This window comes from Cynocephalus volans, chromosome 4 (genome assembly GCF_027409185.1).
Source record: "Cynocephalus volans isolate mCynVol1 chromosome 4, mCynVol1.pri, whole genome shotgun sequence".
NCBI lineage: Eukaryota > Metazoa > Chordata > Mammalia > Dermoptera > Cynocephalidae > Cynocephalus > Cynocephalus volans.
In genome coordinates this window covers 91,611,390-91,627,028 of record NC_084463.1, presented here as the reverse complement: position 1 = coordinate 91,627,028, position 15,639 = coordinate 91,611,390, and the positions used below count along the sequence as shown (strand labels likewise).

General features: G+C 38.0%; 1 protein-coding gene across 11 annotated transcripts in view; it reads right to left on the bottom strand.

The window, feature by feature from the left end:
• Nucleotides 1-15,639, bottom strand: part of DLG2 (discs large MAGUK scaffold protein 2) — a 2,032,915-nt gene that overhangs the window by 148,724 nt on the left and 1,868,552 nt on the right. For all 11 annotated transcript variants that reach the window (XM_063094161.1, XM_063094165.1, XM_063094169.1 and 8 more), the window contains one exon: nucleotides 7,068-7,182. In XM_063094161.1, coding sequence (XP_062950231.1) covers nucleotides 7,068-7,182 — 115 coding nt within the window. The remainder of the gene's footprint in view (nucleotides 1-7,067; nucleotides 7,183-15,639) is intronic.

The following is a 15,639-nucleotide window of genomic DNA, read 5'->3' as shown; positions in this document are numbered from 1 at the left end:
ATAAGAATATATGAGTGAAAAGATGAGAGGCAATAAAAATGCCATTGTCAGCTAGCCCTGTGCCAAGTATTGGGCGTGGGGGGGGTGGTGCACACAGCTGACTGCAACATGTTCTCTGGAGACAGTGGCTAAGAGCATGTTGGGTCCAAGGTTGGAGGGAAAAAAGGTAAGGATCTGATTTGTATTAGTCCATATATTTCATGGCTTTGCCTAAATGCCCTCAGGAAATCCATAGCCAAGTGAACTTGGAAGCAGTAATGCCACTGGAGCAAAGTCCCCTCCCTGCCAGGCTCCATTTCACACTCTCCCTTACCATCCCCAAGTTACTGACCAGCAGTTCAGTGGGGCAGAAAGTGGAGTGGAAGGATATGCTACTGTTCAAAGAAAAAAAATGACCAGAGTCTCTTACCTACATGGTGATGTAGCTTTCCCCTCCCAACAAAATCAATCAGGTGGGAACTCTCTTCCCCCAGAATCAAAGCCCATCATGATGAAGTGTCCTGGGTGGGATCTGTTTTCTCAAGACTGCCTGCCTTTGACGTAACTTCCAGCCTTAGTTCACTGGAGTAGAAAGACTAGTTGTGTTGAGAATGAGGTTTGCCCCTACCTCAAGTCCTCTCACTAAGAGGGCATAGGCTATGTGCACATGTATAAATCCGTTATTGAATTAGGCTCCAATTTTAAGAGAGTCACAGAGTTCAGTGGCCAAATGAAGCAGCCTAAAAGGCTTTGCAGTGCCAGATGTTTCCTGGAAATCGCAGCACCATGAGCAATGCTTGCCTTCTGAGGATAGAAACAGACTCCATGCACTTGGTGTCAGCTCAGCTGGTACTGGACTTCCAAACGACTGTTCAAAAATCTCGGTTTTATTTTTTCATTTTCTTTCACATCTATATAGGAAAGATAGTCTTGGAATTATTTCACTTATTCATTCAAAAGTATTTACTAATGTGATTTCTTCATGCCAAGTGCTGTGGCATAAGGCACTAGAGATGTAATAAAAGTAAGACATAAACTAGGTTTTGCAGGTTCCGTATTGAATGGTATCTCTATTTCTGGGAGCTTTACTATGAAACTTTAATAAGGACCAGAGTGGTCACTATTTTAATAGATGAGTTTAGATGGTCACTAGTTTAATAGATGGTGATCTGCTGGGCAAATTTCACTATACAAAACCTTATAGACATGTTATAAAGATTAAAATAATTGCAAGGCACATAACTCATGAGATATCAGAAAATGACAGTTACAATAATGGTCTGTATACTATTCGAATTGCCTGCAGTTATAGACTATGAGTAACTCGAGGGAAGGAGGTCTGTGTTCTTATTCATCTCTGTGTCCTTAATGTCTTCTGCAGACTGGTACATTGCAGGTAAGTACATGCACCATGTTTGTTGAATGAAAGAATCAATGCACTAATGAGTCAATATATAAAAGCCTTATATGTTAAACAATGGGGTAAGAGGCCCACCTGAGTGTATTTGTCATATTATAGCCTTTGAAGCAAAAACGGTTTCAAGAAGCAGCAAGTTTTAGTAAAATGTGGACTTAGAACCACTGTAAATAAACTGTGAGCAGAGGGCTGGAAGGGAGTGAAGAATACAGAGGGGAAGTAGAAATCACATGGTAAGGGACACTAATGACATCTGTGAAGAACTGAAGGGTCCAGCTGAAGACTCACATGCAGTGAGTCTTTCTTCTTGTCTTGTGGCTCCAGTTGAATTGTTTTCAGGTCCTGCCTCTGGGTAGACTCTTGTTTGAGTTCAGAAATGCCTGATGAGTTGACAGAGCTGGGCAATCTGGAGCCTTGGAATCCTGGCCTTGCTTTTCAGGCTTCATGAGGTCTTGAGGAACAATAATCTAAAAGGTTTCCAAGGTTGTCTATCCTTCTTCCCTTGCTGAAGGAAAGCAATGGGACAAGGCAGGCTCATCTCACTGCTGGGAAAACAGTGCCTTGTTCAAATCAATTCTATTGTCTTTCTGTCCTGCAGGGGAAAGGTGGCCTTTATTATCAATGATGAATATCACCAACATTTGTCAAGTGCATCCCATGTACCAGGTATTTAAATTCACTATTTTATTTAATCATCACAACCACTTTATGATATTTTATTACTATTCCCATTTTCACAGATTGAAAAACAAACAAACAAACAAACAAAAAACTAAGGCCAGAGAGACTGATTTGTCCAAGTTCACAGACCTAGAGAGTGACAGAACCATGACTCAAATGTTTTTCTGTCTGGCAGAATCTAGCAACTGTGCTCTTAGACACTGCTTTACAATGTCTCACAAGCAGGAACTGAATGTCTGTGCCCATGTCTAGTCTAGCTCTGTGATCTTGGCAGAATCACTTCACTTCTCTGAATTTCAGTTTCTTCACCTGTAAAATGAAGGCAATATCCCCTGACTCATAGGATTGTTGAGAGAATTATGTGAAATAATATATGTAAAACACTGGCTTAATGGTTGACCCATAGAAGATGCCTGACTAATATTTCCCTCCACTTTCACTTCCTCATCTGTATTAGGGAGAGCTGCCTTCCAAGCTGGCTAGAACACCGAGGTCTAGGGATCTCAGAGATGCTAAATGTTCTGTACTGAAGATGCTCTCTGTCTCCTGCTTGTCTGTGTTCTGTGTCATCTGCCTGGAATGCTCCTTCTTGTTAAAGCCATCTGCAAGCTGTAAATCATGACCTATTAGTGAGTTATTAATTCAAGTTGATGAGTTGTGACTTTCATCAAAACAGAGAGAAACAAATAGAATGTAAAATGACAAAATACACTCTACATAAAAAAGTGTTAGTATTTTTTAATGACAATTTTCTTTCAGCTTCATGTGTGTATATATTTACCGGGTCATGATAAAAAGTGTATTTTCTTCTTTGGGTCAAAAGTTTTGAAAGTCTCTAGGTTAGCTCATATAAGACTTCACGAATCAATTCAGATATTGCTGCATTAGGAAGTGATCAAGATTCCAGGCCTTTCTAGAGCTAACTGAGGTCTTTTCATATCACATTGCACTTAATTGCCTTTCCCTAGTCTGTCTCCCCCACTAGACATGAGTTTCTTGTGAACAGGAAACATGACTGTTACTGCGGGGTCCTCAGTGTCCATTATAGGTCCTGGCACAGAACATACGCTCAAAAAATGATGAATGCTTGAATAAATCATAGCAACCGATTCTCTTCAATACAGATTCACAACAGAGAGCTTATTCACTTGAAATCTCAGAATCACTACCTTTTATTAACAAATGAACACGGGCCAAGTTTTGCTTTTCTGTTCTTTCTTGTGACCTTTTCCTCCCAATTGGTGGACTGACTGGCTTTTCTTTCTTGCTTTCCCCATTCTCCCAGTGTCTTGGGTGCTCTTTCCTTTATCAAAAGAAAAGATTGTTCTTTAGATATTTGCACTTTTGTGTGAATTTAATCCCCTTCCTATATGAGTATCTCTGACCTTTGTTATATAAGGGTGCATCTCTATCGGTAGCAGGCAAAGACTTGTTCTCTATTATACCAGCTTTTTACCAGTGGGAAGGTAAGAAGCGGAGGGCATATTTTAGAGGCAGGGAGATCTTCACGAGCTCATCAACTCACTCCACCTAGGCAGTCACCTACTCTCTTTACTCATAAGGAGAGCCTCGAAATCCATGCAACAAATCCATATTCCAATAGCTCAGAAGCCTAACTGTATCTACATTTGAAGAAATGGTAATATACTTGTGGAGCATTTTGAAAAATATCATATTCATATTTTTACCACTTTACCTTTAAGTTTCTACAACTATGTTTCACAACGTAGGAAATATGCAGTACAAATTAAATCGAACATAACTAAATCATTCCCATGGGACATGTACAGTCTTATGATTAGCAACAATTGATTCCATTTGTACGGCATTATCAAAGCACTTCAAGCACCTCACCCAAAAGATTAAAGGAAGGAAAACATTTACACTAGATTGGAAAATAGAGAAGGTTGGCTCAAGTTTAAAACACTGCCTGGCTCAGATAGTGCTGATTACCTCTCCCTCCCTTCAGGATTTCAGGCAAACAAATTGCTAACATGTGGGAGGATCATTTCTAGCAAGGCAACGAAGCCAGCTTCTTTAAGATCCTGAGAAGATGCATCCTCTCTGACATGGCCAGGGATAGGAGTGGGAGTGTGTTGTGTGTGTGTAAGAGAGAGAGAGAGAGAGAGAGAGGCAGAGGAGGTAACTCCAAGGGAAAGAGTGGTTTTGTGGTACAGGCAAATATTCTAAGTCAGCTAACTTGTTTAGCACAGAACAAAGAGGCTGCTTGGTTTTGGCTTCATGGAAAAATATGAACAATACCAAAGAAATCCCATATGTCCTATAGCACAGTTTATCCTGTGTAACAATCCCAAAGAATTCTGTGTTTGAGTTTTTCCTCTCAGCTAACCTATTCCCTAATCTAAGAGTCGAGCACTGCCCTGGCAGAAGTGGATTGGGAATCACAGCTATAGCGCAGCTGATACCACATAAGCTAAGTGTTCTGGAGGCAGAGTGATGAGGGGAGAGTATAGGACTGTGGGTAGGAGATCTGACTCTGCCAGAAATAGCTGTGGAATCCCAGGCAAATATCTTCTCTCCTGAGGCCTCAGTTTCTTCTTCTGTAAATTAAACAATAGACGCGGTGATAGCTAAGCTTCTTTCCAGCCCTATAATTACAAAAAGCTAAGCAAATTGAGATGAATAATACTCCAGAATGTCATTCTCAGATTGAAGAGGCATTATCTTATATTTATATAATGAGAGAAATCCTGCCACTAATTTATTTTGAGAGAGCAAGTAGTTGGCTTTCTAAAATAAGAACAACCAACTGGCACTGGTCCTATTCGAGCACTCTAGATAAAGCAAGCATCGCTATGAAAATCCTATAGCCAAAACTGGTATTTACAAAAGAAAAGACAAAGGCACAAACCTGCTGAATCCTTTCTGGTAAGGATTTCACTTAGACCTTGCTAGTCCATTTCAAGTTCTTACTTTTTTTTTTTTTGGTCTGTTTTATCACCTTGCATGAAAATAAGCTCAGGGACTCTTGTAAGTTCTTCTCCTCTGATTTTACTGTACGCATGGTCATGTTTCTATTGATTCTATGTCTAAGAGTCATTTAAATGCTGAGGTCAGCCCTCTATGTACGAAATAAGTAGTAATAATTGAATGTTTGGAAACCAAATACCATATATTGCATGTATATTGCAGACATTTCATTTGCGGAATTTCCCGTGAAGTATCGAGTATTTCTGAGTCTCATTTAAAAGAGATTCCTTCTAACCTCTAAATAAATCTCTAACTACTACTTTATTACTTTTAGTCTTTATCTCTATGTTATACTTTTATTCACCATTTTAGAGCATAAAGGTTTGATTCTGATTAACACTACTATTTCAAATAGTGCATTTGTTTTACATAATATCATCACATCACTTCATTTAAGTTTCCTAATCTTTTATAACTTAATTAAAAGTTATTACCAATATATTTTCAGCAAATTCTTCTAGTATTAATAACATTTTTATACATCCTATATTTTAATAAGATAACAACTATTTGGTAATTTTTCCTTCCAGTTTTATTTTATCTAATCACTTTAATTGCATTAACTGATTTATCTCTATCCTATTACCCCAATAGGCTTTTCCCAATTTGCTACTCAAGAGTAAAACATTTCAAAATTAAAAGCATATTTTGTATCAACAATACAGCAGAAGTAAGGGAAACAGAAATAGCCACAAATGAGGTTGTTAACTTTCCATCATATCTGCAATGTCACTATAAGATATGTTCTAGGGTAGTTCTCAGCAATTCTTCTCACAGATTACAATGAACTGTATTAAAATAATCTTCTGAAATGCAGTTGGCTAAATCTGAAAGGCTAACGGTCTATTTGATTGTTTTGTAATCTCAGGGCTTCTGAAGTACTAGAACTCCCTGGAATAAGAAGGGACTCTGTGTTTGTCAGACTGGCCAGCAAATTAAGGCCCTTGAGAACCTGCTGTCTCCCAGAATCCTGCTCCTTTCTTGCCCCTGCTGTGTCTATCTAATCCACACAAAAGATAACTTTACAGCCAATGTGGAACCAACAGGCCAAGTTCAATTCAAGGACATCATTCAGTATCTATAACAGGTACCTCATGCCAGGAAAAGAAAGTGAAATTTCAAGTAAGGAGAATATCATGGAGTCAGGCCACATTCTGGCCCAGAGTGTGCAGTGGAGAATACAATAAGGATGAGCATGTTTCCTCCATAGATTCATTTTGACCATTGGTTACTTTCCCTCTTTTGGCTGTTAGTACTTACATTATTTTTAAAAGTACAATCAGCACTGATGCAATTTGGAAGTAATATAGGAGACTTGTGCTGGGAAGAGAAACATGTTATAGTTGAGCGTCAGTGGATCTTACTCAAGAGGTAACTAGAGGGATGAAAGGCTGGAAGACGTTTCCAGTACAAGCAATCATTTTTTTCTCGTGGTAAATTAATGAGCTTTGTCAGGCAAGGAACAAGTTACTTTTACGGTCTGAGAAACAATTGGTGATGAGATGCCACGGGAGAAAGTCTTTCTACCAAAACTTGTTAGGAAAAAACACATAATTCTTTAGAAGAATATACTGATTTCAAATCAATACACCAAAGTTAATGCAATCAATATCAAGCAGCTTAGGAGATGATATAGGCGTATTTTCTTCCCTTACTAATGATAAACAAATATCTGGGGCTTTGGGCCCTGTACTCAATTTGAGATTTATCAGAAAAGAAAATGTTTCTTTTCATTATATTTACTGCAATCTGTGATAAGAACTTTACCTTGGATCATAACATTATCACAGAACAACTTGATAAAAGCAAGGGCCTCTAATTTAAACAAATAACATTCCAATGATTTCTTCTGAATGGTTAAACTTAAGGTCTTCAGTAATGTCAGGAGCATGGGTTAATCAGAACACATGTCCTATCGCTACAAGGTGTAGCCTTTGTTTCCCCAAGCTGGGTATCTCACGAGGCGCAGATCAGAGCAGGAGATGGCTCCATTGCCTACCTGACATACAGGGAGCGTTTTTGATTGGTTCGCAGGGACCCGGACCCGGAGCTCATGCTGTGGTTCATCATCTGCTCTCGTAGGTCATGGATTTTGGCCTCAAACCGAGCGTAATCTGGGAATGGAAACAAAGGTGGCAAATTTGGTTTTGTGCCTTCAGAGAGTTAGAAATGCTGCAGAGCCAAGGCAGCCCCTTACTCCTGTTGTTGGTTCCTTCGCCAAAACACAGGGAGACGCACAGCTCAAGAAGAGAATGCTTGCTTATATTATTTATTCACACTCTAAATCAGTTACTTCCCAAAAGTTACCTAGAAAACACTCAGCCACCAAATCCCCAACTTGTGAAAAGTCCATGGGGGGAGAGAGGAGAATGGGGAAGCATAGAAAGGGAGGGAGGTGGGCATGGCTGTCAACGGGCAACACAGAGTGTCCTTGTAGTGATGCAAATGTTCTCTATCTTAACCGGAGTGGCAGATGTAAGCATCTGCACGTATGATAAAATTATATAGAACTATGTGCACGCGCGCGCACACACACACACACACACACACACAGTACATGTAAAACTAGGAAAATCCGAATAAGATTGATAGATTGTGTCAATGTCAATAATATCCTGGTTGTGATAATGTGCTAAAGTTTTGCAAAATGTTACTACTGGGGAAACGAAAGTGAGTAAAGTGTACATGCGGTCTCCCTGAATGATTCTTTACAACTATATTTAAATCTACAATTATCTTGAAATTAAAAAAAAATTGATTTTTAAAAAAAAGAGCAAAAAAATAAAGTCCATGGAATTCTCAACACTATGGGGTGTTGAGAAGAGTTTCCAGTTACCTCAGCCTGATAGACCAAAAAATCATGTGGTTGGTGATGAATTGTGTAAAAAACATCATTAAATAAAGTTTTTTTTTTTTCCCCCTTGGGGGCTGCTAAAAGTTGACCACTGGGATCATACCTCGATTTTGCCCCATAGTTTTGCCCACGTGTCAAATTACATCAATTCTAAGATGCACAGTACATTTAAATCAGCGTCTCAGGAGGCTGTGAAAACACTGTCATGTTAAACATATTTTAGAAACATTCATACTTGAAAAAAATACAGGTCTAAAAAAAAGAAAATATAAATATTATATCATGTTATTTCTTCATAGGGAAAACAGTCTTACCATGTCAATCCAATAAAAATAAAGAAAGCACAAATAGGGTTTTAAGATATTTATTAACACAATCAGCATGCAAAAAGTTATAGCTTTTGAAGTTTGCATATTCTTGATCACAATGTAGAAACTTTTCTATCATCTCCTTGGCAGAACAGTGTCTTGCTTGAGGAAAATTCTGTAGGTGAAAGGCTTAACTTACCCACTGATAAATTTGAAAATGTTAATTCAAATTATAAATGGTTCTTTTAATTACAAAGAAACTCACCATGAAGAATTTTAATAGAGGTCCTTAGTGCATTTCAAAAAAAAATTTAATTTTCAATTTAATTTCTTCATAACTTTTCATGAAAACAAGGATGACTAAATGAATACAATAAAAGATGATCTACTTACAGAGTGTTTCAAATTCTTTATAATAAAAAGTTCCATAAAATTAAATTTAATTTTGATTAACTGAATATACATTGATCACCGTGGGCCAGGCTTTGCTAAAAGATTTGGCTTTGGTTTCCAATGATAAGTAGACAACATGATAATAAACTCTGAATGTTAAATATTTTTAAAGTTTAGTCTCTAAAATAAAGTCATAATAGTTGGCTGGAAATTTCTGGCATTTAAGCAAAGTCTGGTATTATCTAGATTTGGAAGGCTTTCTATTAAAACTTAGCTTAGAATAATAAATCCTAAATGATTAAATGAAAAGAACACATATTTAACTAAAATCTATTGACCATAATTTAAGACAGTTTATTACATTCCATTTTATTACAGACAGAAAACATTCATTTTTAACCATCGATATAATGCTGTGTGCAGACTAAAATTACTTTAAGCATGTCATATTTTCTTGCCAGCCTAAGAGAGTCAATTGACATTTTTTGCTGGCCACCTGGCACACCATGCTCCTTGCTTCATGGGCATTATCTCATTTCTTTTTTAAATAACAAAATAAAGTCCATGGATGTTGTAAAAATTTAAACTATAAAGAAAAGAAAAACAGAATAAAAATAGAGAGGTCCTCTTGTCTCTTCCGCCTTCCCCCACCTTTTCTTTCTTCTTGCTCACTGCTGTCTTTCCCTATAGCTTACCCTGGACGTGCATGTTTGATTGTGTGCTGGATATGTATGTGGAGACCACAGCTACATATTCTGACTTTTTTCTCCCCTTTTAACAGTGTTGCTTGGATCTTTTCCTGCCTTTCACCAAATACATAAATATTATTTTCAATATCCTTAATTGTATTCTACAGTTTAGATTGTAATTTATTTAACAATTCCCTTATCATTAGATATTTAGGCCTATCCAGCTTTTTGCTATTATTAACAGGAAACTCAGTATATGTGAACACATTTATGGCTGGTTAGCAGAGCACCAGAAGTATATAGATCAAATCTTTGCACAAAAATCACACAGCCCCCATTAGCATTTCTCAGAGAAGAAAATGATCTGGTCTGGGACACAGAGCAGGAATTCTTAGCTTCTTCTGATCCATGCTCCATTCTATCACTTGCTAAATACCACGTATTACAACTGAGTACCGCTGAATCTCCCATCTAGAGAGATGGGGTCTTTCCTTCACAACTTTGATGACTTCACTGCTGTGATAAAAGTGTGAAATCTCACCTTACAACTGTCTTCTCCTTTAAACATCTAATTCAGTGCCCGTCCCTGACCCCCATTTGACGACTGTGCTACTTTATCGTATTTTTCACCCCAGCCTGCAGTTGTTTGTGCAGCTGCCCATCTTCCCCATTTGACTGAGCTCCCTGAGAGCAGAAGCCACATCTTGGATTCTCCATGGAATGCCCTGTTTCTAACATAGTGACTGATATGCAGAAGGCATTTAATAATAGGTTCAAAATAAATATTTTCTGAATGAATGAAAAATGAATGGTGAGCAGAATCATTAGATAAACTCAGGAACAAAACAGCAAGTACAAAAATTGCCCATTTTCAATGTTATGTTCTTGCAATGAAGACAGGAAACATGCATCTCCTCTGGCACTACATTTTTCAGGAGTAAATTTCTAATTTTATGGCTTTATTTCTGTCAAGGTCTTATTTCTGCCACTTCCAAATCCCTCTGTTATTTTTATTGTTCTCTAAGTGATTACTGCGTTCTCTGTCTCAGTCGTGTCATGCATGGGAAACAGTTTTCTCGTACTTGATCTATATACAGTCAGCACTTTGTTAGACTTTTATAGCTGCCACATTTTATGTATCACAACAGGATACTTGCTTTAACAATAAATTGCATTTGCCTTACTGTATGACTCATTACATACCCCAAATATTTTCTGCAATGGTTTTGAAATGTTTGGTTAGCATCATATTCTATGGTGTTTAAATTCCAAACTATGGATGATTTATATTGCATTTGCCTTAATTGGAATCTATCCTGTTCTCAACTTTTCCACTTTGACAATCATATTAATCACAAAGCCTGTAATCAAAAGTGTTAATTCCTCTTTTTGATACTTTTGGAAAAAAAATATTTAGATACAAATAATTTAATCAGAGCAAAAACAATAAGATCTGGGTTCATGAATATAAATGGTGTGTGTGTGTGTGTGTGTGTGTGTGTGTGTGTGTGTATACATGCCTGTGGGGTGGGGGGAGGAGCTCTGTCTCCAACTTCTTGAAGATAAACAAGATAATAGTTAGAAATGCTCTAAAAGTATATTGGAAATCGGCTGCATACATTGTGCAATATGTGTTTTCTTTATGTTTTATAAAAGTACTGAAAATTATGGGCCGGCCCGTGGCTCACTTGGGAGAGTGTGGTGCTGATAAAAGTACTGAAAATTACATTTTCCAGCAAGTTAAAGCACAAAAGCCTACCACATAAATTAATATTAATCCCCTCGCCCTTCCCCAAGTGTTTTACTTATACCTATGTCCTCCACTTTGGGACTTTTTTCAATCAAGTTTCTAACATCCTTTCTCGATTCCAAATCTCAAAAGAATATTCAAATGAGATTTTAAAATGCTCCAATCATCTAAAGGAGAATTTATGTTTATTGAGCACCTGCAATGGGGTAAGTTCTATAGGACATACTTTAAAAATTATATTATTTCTCCTAACAAAGTTCTGAGGTAGATACATTATTTTAGAGATTAGGAAACAGAGGTTCAGAGAGGTTAACTAACTTCACCAACATCACAGAGCTACTAGGTGACAGCAGAGCTTATTGGATACAGAGCTAGGATTCCACCCTGGATCTCTGTGAAGCTATTTTGTTTCCATTACATCACAGTACCTATTACAACACTGCAGTTCTTTAGGATGTAAGGCTTCCTCAGTTCTCTACCCTCGCTCCTGGCATCTTGCTCTTCCCTTCATCTGCTGCATTAGTTACATATATGCTGGTCCTCTTCTCTGTTGCACCACAGCTTCTTAGACAGCTGAGATGCCTTGCTTATTTCTGTTCCCCAAACCTCAAGGTCTATCATTCTACATTCTGCATTCCCAGGGCTCTACTAGGTGTTTGGCATGCAATTTTGAACAAGACAGAACCGGAAAAAATTTGCTTCCAGAATGGGACACTGACAAAGGAAATTAAGCATGGTGGTGCAGAACATTAAAGAAGCAGCAACTTGAGGAAGGGAGGGGAAGGAAGAAAAGAGACAAGAAAATCAACTACATTGTATATTGATAAATTAAAATTAAAAAACAATAAAGTTAAAAATTTTTTTACCATGAATATATATTATGTTGTTACTGATTAAAAAAAAAAAAAAAGACATCTTATTCTGTCTTGCTTTGCCTAGAAGAGGTGTCTGGTAAATGGTTTTTCAATTACAAGTTATTTTATGTTTCTTTGTTTTTTTTTTTTTTTTCTGTAACAAGAAGCAAACCACTGAAAACTGACTTGTAGGCAAGTGCTTTAGAGGAATTTCATGATTCATTGCCTCCAGCTAGTTCTTTTGCCTGTCTGTGTAGGATAAGCTGGATTTCTCCCCCCCCCCCACATTCTTGGGTATCTAAATACAGTTGTTCCTGACTAGATGCATTCATTTTGTGATTTTAACATTTGTTTTCTCTTGGACACAATGAGTGATAATGGTAGAAATTGTGCAAGATTTGGGTTATACAGATGGGGCCAAAATCCTGGCTCTGCCACTTATTAGCTATGCATCATTGTAAAAGTTATTAAACTTTCTGGGCTCAATTTTCTCAAAAGTAAAATGGGAATAATAATTGGACCTACCTCCAGATGTGCTGGGAAGATTACAAGACAAAGCAGATGGATCTAAAAGGTTGGCTGTCAGTGATGACTGTCAATTTCTACTGTTATTTTTGTATGTAATTCACCACTTATTCTTGTTCATTGCTCGTGAAAGTCATAATCCTTTCTGTACCAAGTAAAATGGAAACCTGTGTCTGTTCCTAGAGCCCACTGGAACACCTTTACTCTACCTATTATAAATTGATGTCTCTATTAGACCAAAGAGGAATGACCCACAGATGGCCATACTTCAAGACACGTGGCACTAGGATAGAACTGCTCACCTGCTGGGCAACCACTAAATTGATCCTCAGGGTCCTCTCAAAAATTCGTAGTGACATGGAACTCAGGAGAATGATCCCTAGTTCCAAAGGTGTTGCTGTTTTCGGGAATACCAGGGACCTCATCCATGAATGTTGTCTCAAGACTTTGAGCTACTGATGGATATTTGGTTGGAGCAAAGGCAAGGGTGTAAACAACACAGACTACACAGCGAGAAGGAGCTCTTCCATGCACTTGTTTCCTTTACAATTTGTCAAGGGTGAATGAGGAGATCTTACCATTCACACAGAAAGCAGGCATTGTCTCCTGTGAGAAGACTAGAGGTGTTTAATGCACTGGGATTAATCTACATTGATTAAAGCTGCCCAACTGCTCATGCCAATACTCAGATGGCCTACTTTGGTTTAGAGAGAAGGAAACAATAAACTCAGGGGGTTGGACTACAGCATGAGGCCATGGACATGCCCTTCCCCAGGTGAGCTGATGAGCGGCGTGGCTCTCCATGGTCATGACCTCACCCAGTGTCTCACAATTGTCAGGTACTAGAGGAAGTGGGTTAGAAACTCTAGGCAAGGTGGCCGGCCTTTAGTCTTAATCCTGTCATTTATTACCAGTGGGGCATTGAGAAGCTATTGAGCCTCAGTTTGCTCATCTGCAAATTGTGAGAGTCACCTCACAAAGCATTGTGAGAGTCAAAATGAGATTTGACATGAAGCATATTGTAAATGTGAGATAGTTGGTGCTGTTATTACTGTGGAGATCTCTGTCAGGACAAATACATATCCAGACCTTGTCGGCTCTAATGAAAACAGTAGCATCTTCTTTTTATTTGCTCATTATGAACATGCATGTAGCTTTAACAACTGGAAAAATCATTGGGCTGTAATCAGGTTTCTGCACATTCAAGCGACAGAAGCTGCTTTCCTGCTGAGTTATCCATTTCCACACTATGGGGGTTTGAAGAGACCACCTGCTGCATACCCGAGTGTATTAAACAGACAGATCTGAACTAGAAGCTCTTAGTAATTTATAAGCTAAGGAAGTTCAAACTTTGAAACATCCTTCCAATAGGGCTGGAATAAATCACAATGGTGTGCAGTCTATTGGGGTCACAATATCGTTTACCTGTACATGACCATTATTGTCACTGAGGCCCGGGAAGGGTGTATGAGAAGGATGAAGCAGGAATAGTTCACATCTGTTCTTAGCACAGTATCTGATTACTGCTCCAGGGATGGGGTGCCAGGAGCAGATGTAAATGCTTTCATTTCTTTGGGGGAAATATTCTTCTCTCATTCATTCAGCAAATATTTCTAAAGGGGTTATTATGTGCCAGATACAATGCAAATTGGGAGAAATACTGAGTCCACGGGAGAGGTATTTGCCTCAAGGGGCTCACATGCTGGTGCATACCTACTTTTAATTTTCTGGTTTCTTGTCATAAATATAAAAAAAGCATTTGCCATTTAAACATCTGCTCTCTGTGAGGAGTATCATGTGCTTTCTAGATGGTAGCAGGATGTCAATAAGCCCACCTGTGGTGGAAAGAAGCTAAATACAGTCAGGTCCATGTCTCAATGGACAAAATGGGGCAGGTTAAATCTTTGTGAAAAACTACTTGGGTACTAATAGAGTGAGAAGACAGTTAATGTTTCAGAGTTCAAACCCTGGAATCAAAGTTTCTGGATTTAAGTCCTGGTTCTGAGAGATGTTGGGAAATCTCTTATCTACTCACAGATAACTGTTTCCTCATTTTTAAAATGGGGAAATCATCCCTGCCCCTACACCATGTTGTTCTGAATATCTAATACAGTGTACTTTGTTTTCATCATTCTATGCAGTACTGATTTTAAAAAGCACCATCAATTAATAATAGTATTTTTTTGGAGAGGGTGGACAAAAATCTCATTCTAACTTCACAAACTAAAATCTATTTTTGTAGAGAGGGGAAGATGTGAATCATGTAATCAATGTAATATGATTGTTAAAAATGTTTAAAACTAGAAAATCCCAAATATATAAATGCTTTCTCTCCACTAAATTCTTAACCAAATAATCACACATAAGAAGATCAGCCAAGAAGCAATACTTTGTCAAAATTCTTTCATATGATAATATGAAAATAATTTTAGTTACATGGAGCTCAGAAAATACTCAACAGTTTTCACTTTATTACTTCTTATTGTCTTAGTTGTCCTGGGATTTCAGAGCCAGACAGCACAGAAGGGGCTCAGCCATATGATGTTAGGCTTTAGAGATGCCATTAGAGCTTTCTCACCCTGGATGCTTTTCAAGTAGTCCTGTCAGGAAGGGTGCTGTGTTTATGAACTACTTTAGAAGGCTGGCTTCCCTCCAGATATGCATTTGGAATGCCCACCCACTGTCAAGAGAGCTGACCTTTGGACACTGGAAGAATTTTCAATGGATCTCCCTTGGCTGGTTATTCTGCCTATGGATTTACTAGTCTTTTATATCAACCTCTGACTTAGCTCATCTCTTAGATTGCCAACCTGCTTCTAAGTTGAAGGGGTGACAAGGAATTTTCCACTGCTAAAGATTTACAGATGTCTTTTGGCTTCAGATCTAGAATAGTGTATGTGAGAGAGAGATAGATAGATAGATAGATAGATAGATAGATAGATAGATAGATAGATAGAGAGAGAGAGAGAGAGAGAGAGAGAGAGAGAGATGGATTACAAGCAAATCAGAATCTAGAATCCAACTTTAACCAGAAATTCTAGATAACAGGGTGAGTTTCCTATCTTTTCTGCACTCTACAGAGAAAGAGAATGTACAAATGTACCTCTTATATATCTCTGGTATTGAGCATTAAGAACTCAATCAAGGACTCCATGGGGGCAAGGACATTGCCGTATTTTTTTCTGTATTTCTAGTACT